Consider the following 12,211-nt stretch of genomic DNA (forward strand, 5'->3'; position numbering starts at 1 on the left):
CATTGGCTAGTCGTGGGTATCAATACACCAGCTTGTACTTATTCTTCAATGATTTTAGATATCTCCTCCCACCCCCCGGTATCCTATATTGTTTCGTAGTTACTACCTGAGATGGTGTTGGAGCTGATATTGGCTCCATTTGTAACTTTCCCAGCAATACTGTTCTAATAGTAATTTTCCGGTATTGTGCTTCTGACAGTCAAATAGTCATTCCTCTTAGGATATCAATTCCAATTATATATTCTGGCATAGGGCCTATAACTACTGAGTGTTTTTTGGAAATTGTCCAATTTTAATATCTAAGTCTGTCTGTACTGCTTTTCCCTCATTCCCTTCTAGCCCTGAAATAGTAATTGGTGTCCCTTTCTTGAATTTAGTAGGATTTCCCCAGATCGAGGTGGCCTCCGCCCCAGGATCAATTAATGCATTAGCAGTAGTCATGGACCCATTTTTCCAATATAGAACAATTTTAATGTGGGGTCTAAAATCCTTATGTATTGCTTGGATACTAGGGACTTGGCCACTTCCCATTCTCCTTTTAAATGAGCCAGGGATGGATGGAGTGTGTTTTGGTCAGCAAGTGGTGCAGTAGGGAGAGGGGTAGCCGTGGTTAGGCTCCGATTTTGCATTCCCTGTCCTTTTTCTTGTATATCCCATACATTTCAGAGGTAGGTATCCCATCTATTTCATCCTTTCTAACCCCAGCCTTCAAGAGAGAGGTAAACAGTTCTTTTCTAGACATCTGATTTATGAAGTTAGTTCTTTGTTCTCCTTCCCCAAATCTATTCCCTCTCCCCTGTGAAGTTGGGAACTCTGCAAAGTCATTCACTTGTGAAAGTCTATCCATAATAGTACTCAAATGTTCATTAATGGCTCCTAACAATACAGTAACAATATTCTTATATGCAGGAGGAGCAGTTTTAATAAGAGTGGACCTCTGCATTGCCAAGACAGGGGTATCAGTCTAAGTATCTGCCTGGAAGTTTTCATTAGTTCCTCTTTTAACCTCCAAATCCCATCTTTCAAGGTATACCATGGTCTATGGCTAGGAGGCCGCATAGCTGAGTCCGGGTATCGTCTACTTAGGCCCTGTGCCACTAATTCAAGCAGGGATGAGTCAGTTTGGTCACCCATTGGGCTGGAAATTGTGGGAATGATCTCGTATTTCCTGCTGAACAAAGGGATTTGTGGTGAACAGTTATACATCTCATACACAACCCTTAGAGTCAAGCCACGCTCCTCCGGCACCCCCATCACTGAGTCTTACTATCCAAGTTACAAGTGGCCTTCTGGGCCTCTGTGAAAATCTCTCAAGCAAATCTGTGATCTCTTGTTGAGTAAAATCGTCAATCACATCCCTAATCTTTTTCTGTCCATTCTTAGTATCCTCCCAATTCTCATCATCATCATCAGTGTCATCCCATACATCTCCATCTCATACATCTGGGTCCCAATCTGCAGTAGCGGAGGCAATTACGGCATGGACTTTCTTTCTGTTGACTTTCCCTTTTCTTTTTTTTTATACTTATACTGAGCTTTTTCGGCCACGTTTGGATAATTACAAGCCTGATCCCCCGATGTAAAATTTTGACATTGCAACATAATTTGCTACTGAGCTCAGACAATACCTTTTCCATTTGTACCTTTTCTTGTATTAAATCATCATTCCGTTTACACATGATCCGATAGGCAGTCAAAAGTGCCCACCCCCTTCCATTTGCTTCTTTCCCCTTTTCCAGGGAATATTCTGCGAACGCTCAGTGACTTGTGGGGGGGTTCCCTGCCGGATTCTGCTCCCCCACTTCTCACAAGATCTTGTTCCTTTAGCCCATACCCGAGCTAGGGAGGAAAAAGGCAAATCCTCCCATCCTGGTAGCAAAAAATTCCCAGATCCTGTCTCAGTTTTCTTAAAGAATGGCATTATTTTGCGCAGCTTGTGACGCCAATTTATGTAGGATTAAGAATACTTCTGCATTTTGCACCCACAAGATGCTTGCTCACAGAGATGTTTAATAACAAAAATCAGAAACAAGGAATACGTTCTTAAATGCACAACAGAAACAGAAAAGCAATGCTAATATAATAAGTAAAATGATTAATATAACTATCAATATACTAGAAGATAAAGGAAACAGGAGGAGGAGGAGGGGGAGGGGGAGGAGGGGGAGGGGAGGAGGGGGAGGGGAGGAGGGCCCCCTCCCCCAACAAGCAGCACGTGGCGGGGCTCCCGCCTCCGGGCCGGGCCGCCTCACGTGGAGTCACCGGGACCAGCACCCGCCGGGCCCCAAGCGCGCCAATCACACGCAGGCGCCCAGAGCCCGCCCCCTCCCGGGGACCCAATGAGGCCCGGCGGAAGGGGCGGGGCCCGGGTTGCCGTAGAAGCCGCTCCCGCTCGCTCCGCGCCGGCGCCGCCTGGGCTCGCCCTCCTCCGTCCGGTAACGGCCGCTGCCCGGGCGGCGCATCCGCCGGCCCGCCCGCCCAGCCAGTGACGGTACGGTAGGCTCGAGCCGCCGCGACGTGCCGCGCTTGCGTCATCGCGCCGACGTGCGCCCCCCGCCCCGGGCCCCGGAGCCCGGTCCCGGAGTCCGGCCCCGCCGCAGGGCCGAGGCCCGAGCCGCGCCGCGGTGCCCCGGCAAGGCCCTGCCCGCCCGGTCCAGGCCGCGGCCCGGGGGGCAGAGGGGGGCGCCAGGCCTGACTCGGGGGGCTGGGACCTCCTAGGACACATGGGCCCCATGCCCAGAAAAGCGGTGGTTTAATGCCCCGGGCCAGAGCGCCCCGGGACCGGACAGGTTCAGTGCGCTGCCTGGGGCTCCCCGGTGAGGAACCCCCCCCTTGTCCTGAGCTAGCTACAGACCAAAAAGAAATTTTCACCAAGGAACCCTGCTTAATTTTTTTTTTTGAGGTTGTTTGATCCCGGTTCTTTTCTCCCTTTTTAAAGTCATCCAATCAAGCGTTCATGGAGTGCCAGGTAGCCCTAAACGCTTGAGATAGTCCCTGTGATCCATATTGCTGATCCTTAACGCCCTGGCAGCGTGCCGTGCCACACTTGAAACTCAGGAAAACGTGCCCGTGCCCGGTGGCTTACGTCATCCTTCGAGTAATTACTCTACAAGGGCCCCCGAGAGTGTAATTCCAGAAGCCAGGCCAAAGGGACAAGACTTAGGAAAGCTATTTGTCAAGTGCCATGGGAAGGCACTTTGTGCCTAGGCTGGTGAGCTGGACCTGAGGTTTAACAGGGCCCGTCAATAACGATGCAGTTTTCTACCATGAAAGACTGGCATAAATAATCCGCTTGAACCAGCCTTTAAAAGACAAGTGCTTTTCTTGCTACACTACATGATTCTCCATAGTATGAAAAAAGGAAAATCATGAAAATTAAATATATTATTTTCCAAGCAAGTTGACCATTTTCGCCTGGTTTGTACCCAACAATCTATATTCAGGACTTTGGAGAGGTCCAACAAAACCTGTTGCCAGGAGAAATGTTTTGAAGATATATACATACATCTATAATTACACAAATAACTTCTGTGTTTTGAAAAGTAGGGGTACTGTTTGGTTTCTTTAGAGAATGTTAAATCTGTAAAGGAATTTGAAAGTTCCTCATGTATTTCATTCTCAGGAGGAAAAGTATATGAGACACCGAGAACAATAGTATTCTTTTGCCCACCTGAATATCAATTTGTTTTTCCCTTAAGACTTGGGCTAAGGAAATAGGTATTTTAGGGCAGAACATATTTAACCAAGCTTTGAACAATGAAATTCTTAAGTTGAATCTGGGCATCATCTGATGGAAAATAGAATTTGCAGCAGCTTTTCTTGCCCCTTTTAATACTTGTAATTTAAACCCTAAAATATACTGAATTATAGTAATAAGTTGATGAAATAATAAACATTGAGATAAACTAGTTAAATATTCAGAAGTCATTTTTGTGAATAAAATTTAATATTTACTATTTAGAACATAAAGAGCAAAACAAGTGTATTTGCCTAGAAGAAACTAGAAACAATTTTAATAATGACTTTGGGAAAGTTCTGGACTTGTGATGTAATTGACAAAAGAAACTCTTGGAGAGAAAAACCCCATTTCTGATAAAAAGATAGGTAACTGTTCTTCAGCTTTTATTCTTATTGAATTGTCTGGGTCACTGGGATGTCAAGTAACTTGACCAGAGTCACACATCCATTATCAGTCTTTCTGATTCTCTAGCCAGCTCTCTATTAATGTCATATTCATCAGTAATGATTGAGTCCTTTAAAAAAATGGCCTTTTTTATGTTGATATTTTTCACTAGTAATGAACAAATAATACATTTAATGTTTTCATTTTTATACTATGGAGAATCATGTAGTGTAGCAAGAAAAGCACTAGTCTTTTAAACTAATAGTCCTGGATTTCTTGCCTTATGATTGGTTTAAGCCACTTAATCTCTTCTGAACCCATTTCCTTATTTTCAAGATAAAAATAAGACTTGTACTATTTAACACCATGGATTATTTCATGGGTTAGTGTCTCCGAGGTCGGAGGTTTCAAGATGGAAGGCCACCTTAGAGTTGATCAAGTCTCATCAACTTGAACAGATAAGCCTAACCCAGACTTGAACAACTGAAATGGTTTGCCTGAGGCTAGATCAGGATTCAATCCCAGGTCCCCTCTAGGACTCCCGAATTCTGTTCCTTTTCTACAGTATATGTTTCTTAAATCAAATGCCACATAAAGTTATTGTTATCAGCAAGCATAACTTATTTGGAGGAAATGTACCTGGCAACCTCGTCTATTGACTGTATTTAGAATCAGGAAGCCACCAATATGTGTCACAAATTCTAGAAGTAGAATATCTTCACCTTACACATTTTGCCCTCATGCCTCCCTTTTGGATTATTCTTACCTTAAAAAGAATCTCCTAATAAACTTCCTTTTGTAGTATTATTACTCACAGCCTATCTGAGGATTTCAGAGAGGAGGAATGGTCAGGAGAAGGTCTGGTTTGTTCCAGGCTCATTGATCATCCCGAAAAGTAACAGTTTGGCAGGAAGCAGTAGGCCAAGCAAGGGCCAGGTCCACTGAGCGTGTAGGCCAATAGGCTTCAGGCCTCATCAGTACCAAAGACCTACTTCATTTTTTTGTCCATAATAGCCCTTTAAAGCAAGGTATTATCCTCACTTTGTAGTTGAAGAATTGGACTCAGGAGCGTACTGGGCTTAACCTTAGTCACCAGGCTGGAACTAAACAAGCCATTTTAATGTTTACACTACATTGAGTTATTTCGGAGAGGTTGGATTAGGGAATATGTGTACTCTGCTTAAGGAGAGAGGAAAAGCTACAGTACATTTTAAAAATTTCTATCCAAGAGTGTGAAAAAAAGTCTTCAGTGGTTTTTTTTTTTTTAACATTCTCTGATTCCCCATCTAGACTTTTTATGATAGGTGCATACAACAGGAGTAAAGTTATTCAAATTTTCTGCAGGAGGAAGCTATTGGAATACCATTACCTCTCTTTCAACCTGACCAGGGTGAGCTATCTCCTTCCAAAAATCAAGGACAGGTTTCTCATCCTGATCCTTTGCATGTAAGTTTGTAAATTGTTTGGTGTTTTAAGAGGAAGGAAAGTACTGAGGATTTTACTAGAATTTGGGGAATTTTAAGAGTTGGAAGGGTTGTCAAAGACTCTCTAGCCTGGCATCCTCTTGTGTTGCAGAATTGTTACCTGCCACATTGTTCATTTATCAGTCCAAACAACAAATTTTTATTGGATGCTCACCCTATGTCCAAAAACTGCAATTGATTATCAAACATTTATTAAATGCTGTCTGTTTCCTAGGCCCTTTATGTTGTAGATAGTAGGGCGTAAACAAAATAATCTTTGCTCTTCAGAAATTTGATGTGGAGAAACAAGATAATTTAAATAGTTTAGCTGCTGTAATAACTATTCAACATCTTGGTTGTATTTTTCCAGTGATATTTGGAATCACTGATATCAAACACAGCTTTTCTGATTCTAGTGAGGAAGTATCCAAAGTGTCCATCTCTCCTTGGGGCCTAGCCCTATTTAATTTACTGTAGGAAATAGAGGGAAATCCCAGATAAAAAGAAAGAATTAATGGGTCATTTAGGGGTTAGTTATTTGTAACTTGTTTTACTTCATGTTTCCCAATAATATATCCCAGAGAAGGGTCAGGGAGCAGCTTAACAAAGCTAACTAGGACATTAACCAAGTCCAGCAAGGAGGGAAGGAGGTGCATTCTTCTAGTTTTTATTTAAAGCAAAACTTGGTCATAATAATTACACAGAGTTCAGTTTTGATTTCATTGTTTTTTTTTTAAATTTATATTGTTTTAGTCAGAGTTTGTTGTTTTCCTGCTTTTCTCAGTTTGCCCCAGGTCATGTCAGTCTTGTTTTGTTTCTCTGTATCTCATACTATAGAAGTATTTCAATGTGATTACTCTTAAAACTCAGTTTGCCAGGTTTTATTTTTTTAATATTCATTGATATAGCTTTTATCATAGTATTTCAAAACTACTTAAAGTTAATAAATATTGGACAGCAATAATAACTTATCCATGTATTGCTTTGAGGCTCATAAGATTCTTTATTCACAACTTATGAAAGAGGTATATGAGTGTCCTATTTACAGTTGAGTAAATTGAGGCATAGAGAAGATAAATGGCTTGCAGGGGCTTTTCTCAGCTTGTTAGGTGAATCTGCCACTCAGTGCTCTTCTTTTTTCACTGTCCCACCTTTTCATAAGGGCTTACTTAGCATAATAATTGCATTGGTCTAAGTAGGTTAGTGATAGAAGTCTATAATCCATTCTGAAATACTGAAGAAAGGTTAAAATTAAAAAAATAAACCATTTCCAAGTTTTTAGCTTGCCTGGAAAAGGAACTCCCAAAGCCAAATCCGGATTCTATTATTGGATTTATGGATAAACCAGAAAAACAGAAAAGTCATTCTGAAGAATTGTCATCACATCATCCAAGTAAACCACAAGAAAATAATCAGCCATGGAGCACAAGTGAAAATGAAATGAACTGGTATGCTAATAAGAGAAAATTTTAATTATCTTTAATTTGTATTTTGTAATACAAATTATAATATATATAAATAGAATTTATGTGGCTTGGATAAAATTTTCTCTTGTAATTGTTCTTTCTATGTTTCCAATAAAGCACTCAACTCTATTTTGACAATCATATATTCAAATCCTCAGAAAACATGTGTTTTCATTTGCCAGAAGTGGATTAGGCTTTATTAAAACAATAATAAAAATTCTTACATAAAATGTTTATATTGTAAAGGGTTTTAGAGTCAATAAAAATAAACCTGAGTACCATTTCAGATAAATGGAATCATAGTTCAAAAAGAATAATAAATGACTCCTTCCACTTAAGTCCTTTTCACATAATTCATTTTGGTAAGGAGATGAGTCTTGATTCTAAAAGGCTGGCACAGATTTTGCCTCCTCCTATCATGCTGAAATATCCTCAAGAATGGAATGTAATCTCAGGACCATCTTTACCAATTAAGACATACTTATCACCCAGAAACTGGATAGAACATAATAGAGTTTTTTAGCCACAAAAATTCAAAGGACCCTCTTAAGATTTGCAGCTCATTGTTTGAAGGAAAAATCATACCAATGAAATGACAGATCATGCAGTTATATAGAATTAATTGACATTTTAGAACGATGAATGCAAATGATAATTGAGATTCTGCACCAAAAAACCTATAATTGGGTGGTTTGGCCACAGTTAGCTTTTTGGGTAATTTATTTTAAATCACAGAATCTGAGTCAGAAGGAATTGCTGAGATGGAGGTGATGAAGTCCAGCCTAAGACTGTCCTCCACTAGACAACAACTGTCTCCCTGCCTGCCAAGGCAGCCTATTCCACTTTTCCAGGGCCTTAACGGCTAGACATTGTTTCCTCATAATAGCAAAAAATCTAAATCTGCTTTTCTGTCCTCCACCTCTTGCTCTTGGTTGTTTAAGACAAGCCTAATCCTTCTCCCAAATGAGAAACAGTAACTTATCTTGTCAAATCAAATTTGTGATGAATTTTTACATTTCACTTTGATTAGTAGCTATAAGCTCATTGTAGACAAATGTGAAAATCATTTTTATAATGACTTTCATTAATTGATGTGGTGAACAAAAATCTGCCAGTCTTCTGATGTGTTCCAGATTATAGGTTGGCCCTCAGATGATGGATATATCCCTTGTCTCTCACATGAAAACCTTTAATAACTTGGTAGCTAGCACCTTCTCTGCTGGCACTCATTCTCTCACATTCAGAGACAGTAGATCATGTTAGACCATGTTGACCTGTAATTATGGTCATCTTTAAAATATCAGTACTTTGAGGACAGATGATTCATTTATGACTGTTCCTTCTGGTGGACACCCAAAACCTATGGTGGAAATATAAGGAAAAATGTATTGCTTCAAGGCTTGCAGGACCCCTTTCTTTTTACCTTATGAGGACAGGGGGAAATGTCTTATTCTTATCTTCCTTTTCCATATGAACAAACAGGTTTAGAGAAAATAAGGGATTTGCCCCGGTTACACAAGCCATAGTTACCAAGGCAGGGTTGGAAAGCAGCCCTCTAAGAAATTCTTGGTAACCAGCCCTGCTGCCTCTTCTGGCTGCTGTGGTGAGCCTTTCAAGCTCCTCCTCTAGGTTGACTCTTAGCTATCAGAGACCAGGCTTATAAGGCTGTTCTCTTCTGGGTATTGTGTTTTGCTAGCAAAACCTTTTAGGATCCAAGCACCTTGTGACTCAAAATGATACTGGGGAGGGCTTTATTTGTGTCTATTGAAAACATAATGAGAAAAGTATTTAACTTCAGATCTTTAATTTTCTGTGTTTGTGTGTGTGTGTGTGTGTGTGTGTGTGTGTGTGTGTGTAGGCTGAAACAAGATACCCTGAATGAACAGACTGAACTGGAGAAAAAACTTCAGGAAACTGAGATTGCAGCTAATTCTGTAGTGTCACTGATACCCTTATTTAAAGACTTCCTTGCTGAGTTTAATAGAGAAAGTGTGAGTAATCTAAATTACATTTTCAAAAGTTCATATTCATGGGGAATATTAACCATTTTCTTAAAAATTAGAGTGAAAAGCCAATTTAGTAATTAGTTTGCAGTGCATAAAGACTGCCCTTTTTGATTATTTAAGTTGGTTGCTGAAAAGCAAAATGCAGTCATTACTGATGCTACATAAGAAGAAAATCTGGGCTCATAAATCCTCTAGATTTACAGCAAACATGAAAATTCCTTATTGATAGAAATGAAATAAAAAGCTAAAGTCAGGGCTCTTATATTTGATCTTAATCTTTGGCGCCTTGCTTGGCTAACAATTGATATGTAGCATTTAACAGTTTAAATTTTCTCTAGGGAAGAGCTTGACTTTCCAGAGAAATGACATTTATTCACAATTATATATATCCTCATATTTGCAGTATTTGCTAAAGCTTGAGTTGTGGGAGAGGATTTGTCATTTCAGTCTATTACCTTTATTCTCTGACTTAAGCATTTCAACTCTTATTGTGGGATTATTAAGGTTCAATTTTCCTTCCTGATTGTTCTTTGAATGACTTAGACCAAAAAAAAGGACTTTTTCTGGTAGAACTGCAACAAAATAATGATTGTGGAAGAAACCTACAATAAATGGGCCCAGATAGTAGTGTAGTATGTTTTGGTAAAAGCTATTATAGCTAACAACACATTTTTAAATTACTTTGTGGTATTCTCATTTGTCAGTTAATAACTTTTGTCACTTAGAGCCATGAGAAGTCCTAAACAGAAACCTATATAGAAACATGTAGAGCATTCTGAATGTGCAAAATGAGTTTTAGACAATCTATTTAGAAAGACTCAGTGTGATATGGAAATATATTTAACATACTTGTAGATGTATTATCTAAATCATATCACTGCCGTCAAGAGGAGGGAGAAAGAAGGGAGAAATATTTGGAACTCAAAAACTTAAAAAAAAATTGAATGCTGTAATTGGAAAAAAGAAATAAAAACAAAAACAAAAAATAAAAAAGGAAAGACTCAATGTAAACAAGTATATTAACTCAAAACATAGATGCCTAAATCAGTAGATAAGGAATAATATAGGGAATCTTTTTTGATATGGTTTGTTTTGTGTTTAAAGAATAATTTTCATTGTTTTCACTATGGGAAGATATTAATTTCAAATCGGAGCCTAGAAATTTTTAGAATTCAATTTGCTAGAACAAGTGAAATGAGTATTGACATGGCCATAGATATTTCAGTCAGAGTATATTAACCTTTTAAGCATCAAAGAATGGAAATAAAATGTGCTCCTGAATAGAAATGTTGTCCTGGTCAATTTCAAGTCAAAAGAAAATAAAGGAACTAGTTTATAAAATCTCAAAACCAGTAATCAGTGGTCATTGGGCACACTTTGAAATTATTTAATGTATTTTGGTGAGGCAATGATCACTTCCTGCAAAACTGACTAAAGGAACACCTCAGCGGTGAAAATCAACACTCATAATCTTTTGCCAATTAAACCATTCCAGTGCCTTAGACTTTTCATATCAGCTGAGTTTCTAGTTATAAATTTCAGAGGAGAAGGGCTAGTGACTGGTCTTGTGAGTTCATTTGTGAAGAGAATCCCCAGAGGAGTAAACTGCCTTTGGCAGTCAGGGCTACTGATAACCTTCTCTGCAACCTAGAGTTCCTTGAACCCAGCAAGCTTGGGGGCCTGGTCCAGAGTCGTGAGCCAGGTCATGACAAGAGGCAGAATTTGACCTTGTGTCTTCCAGGGATACATCCATATGCAAATGTGTATGTTTATGTACAGACATATCATTTGTGTGGACACATATTGATGTGGATGTATATTCTATATATATCCATATGAACACAAATTGATATATTTACCAGTCACATGTCTCATAGACTTAGATTTCATTGAAACATTTACATTAAAAATGTTAAATATGTAACATTTTTTAAGTAATAGGTTAATTTGGAAAGAGGAAATAGCTATTCAGTTAATTTAGGGAAAAATAGACTTGTTGATGAATAAACTTTAAGAGAAAACCAACCAAATAGTCCTAATAGGTTATATGATAATTTATCTAATTAATTGCTCAATTTTCCACTATTTGTGTATAATTTAATTTTATATTTATATTTACTTCTAATTGCCTTGAATTTGTAGGTGAGCAATTCACTTGACACATTGAAGACCAAGTTAGCTGATAATGAAAATGAAAATGATGTAAGTTCTTTCCTACTATCTTTGTCTCATTATTTATCTGCCTTGTGTATTATTTAACTTTGTAAATATATTATATATATGCCTACATATTTATAAAATATCACTTCATTTGTGATATTTCTGATTTTCTAATTTTACTTGCTTTAGACTCTTAGAAAGAAAGTTCTGGAAAAGGAAGACTATATCCAGAAGCTTTCTTCTTTTATTCAGAAAGAAAAAGTAAGTACATTTTTGGTGTAAAATTCCAGTAACTATATTTTTCTGGAAAAATTTTTTAAAAAAATTCTCCCTAATCTAATTTCCCTCTGTACATAAATTCTCAAAATAGTTGCAGAAGGGAAGGCACATATACTTTCAGCTCTGGGTATTTGGAAATTTTAAGCTCTTGTTTGTGCTAATTGCCATTGCCTCTATTTTAGATTTTATGTAAAAACAATTTTATGGTTTTCATATGAAGTGTTACAAATTATGATGTATACAATTTTTTCCACAAAATTGAAAGTTTATTTTAGTAACAAAATAATTTTATGGTTTGCCAGTTGCATGTTAACTTAGCCCAGGATTATATTCTAGAGTGAAGAAGAAAGTTGTGTACAGATAAGGTGGGAAGTATTTGAAGTCTGACTCTAGGATGCAAACAAGTTGAAATTCTAATAACATCACATATAGGGCACATTTAATAACTAGAAATAAAGATTATATAGTCTGACATTTTCATTATATTTAGAATTTATAGATTAATAGAAGCCATGGGGAAAATGTGTAAGTAACTTTTTGTTTCTTATCAAAGATTAATAAGCTTCATGTTTTTTTTTTCCATTCTCTTTCTTAGGCAAATACCTTAAAAACAAGCAAGCTTTCACACTCAGTGAAATCGGTACAATCTCACTTACAGCTCCAGATTCAAAAAAAAGAAGCTGAGAATGATCAGTTGAAATCATATATGAAGGT

General features: G+C 38.2%; 1 protein-coding gene across 8 annotated transcripts in view; it reads left to right on the forward strand.

The window, feature by feature from the left end:
- Nucleotides 1-2,359: 2,359 nt before the first annotated feature.
- The window catches only part of ODF2L (outer dense fiber of sperm tails 2 like), a 29,021-nt gene continuing 19,169 nt past the window's right edge, over nucleotides 2,360-12,211 (forward strand). For 3 of the 8 annotated variants that reach the window (XM_074221762.1, XM_074221768.1, XM_074221767.1), the window contains exons 1-7: nucleotides 2,573-2,816; nucleotides 5,468-5,569; nucleotides 6,862-7,034; nucleotides 8,911-9,043; nucleotides 11,201-11,260; nucleotides 11,408-11,479; nucleotides 12,093-12,209. In XM_074221762.1, coding sequence (XP_074077863.1) covers nucleotides 6,922-7,034; nucleotides 8,911-9,043; nucleotides 11,201-11,260; nucleotides 11,408-11,479; nucleotides 12,093-12,209 — 495 coding nt within the window. In that variant the 5' untranslated portion in view covers nucleotides 2,573-2,816; nucleotides 5,468-5,569; nucleotides 6,862-6,921. Of the gene's footprint in view, nucleotides 2,492-2,572; nucleotides 2,817-5,467; nucleotides 5,570-6,861; nucleotides 7,035-8,910; nucleotides 9,044-11,200; nucleotides 11,261-11,407; nucleotides 11,480-12,092; nucleotides 12,210-12,211 lie in introns of those variants that run through there. The other 5 variants (XM_074221769.1, XM_074221764.1, XM_074221763.1 and 2 more) reach the window with 5 other exon arrangements.

Source organism: Macrotis lagotis, chromosome 2, assembly GCF_037893015.1.
Source record: "Macrotis lagotis isolate mMagLag1 chromosome 2, bilby.v1.9.chrom.fasta, whole genome shotgun sequence".
NCBI lineage: Eukaryota > Metazoa > Chordata > Mammalia > Peramelemorphia > Peramelidae > Macrotis > Macrotis lagotis.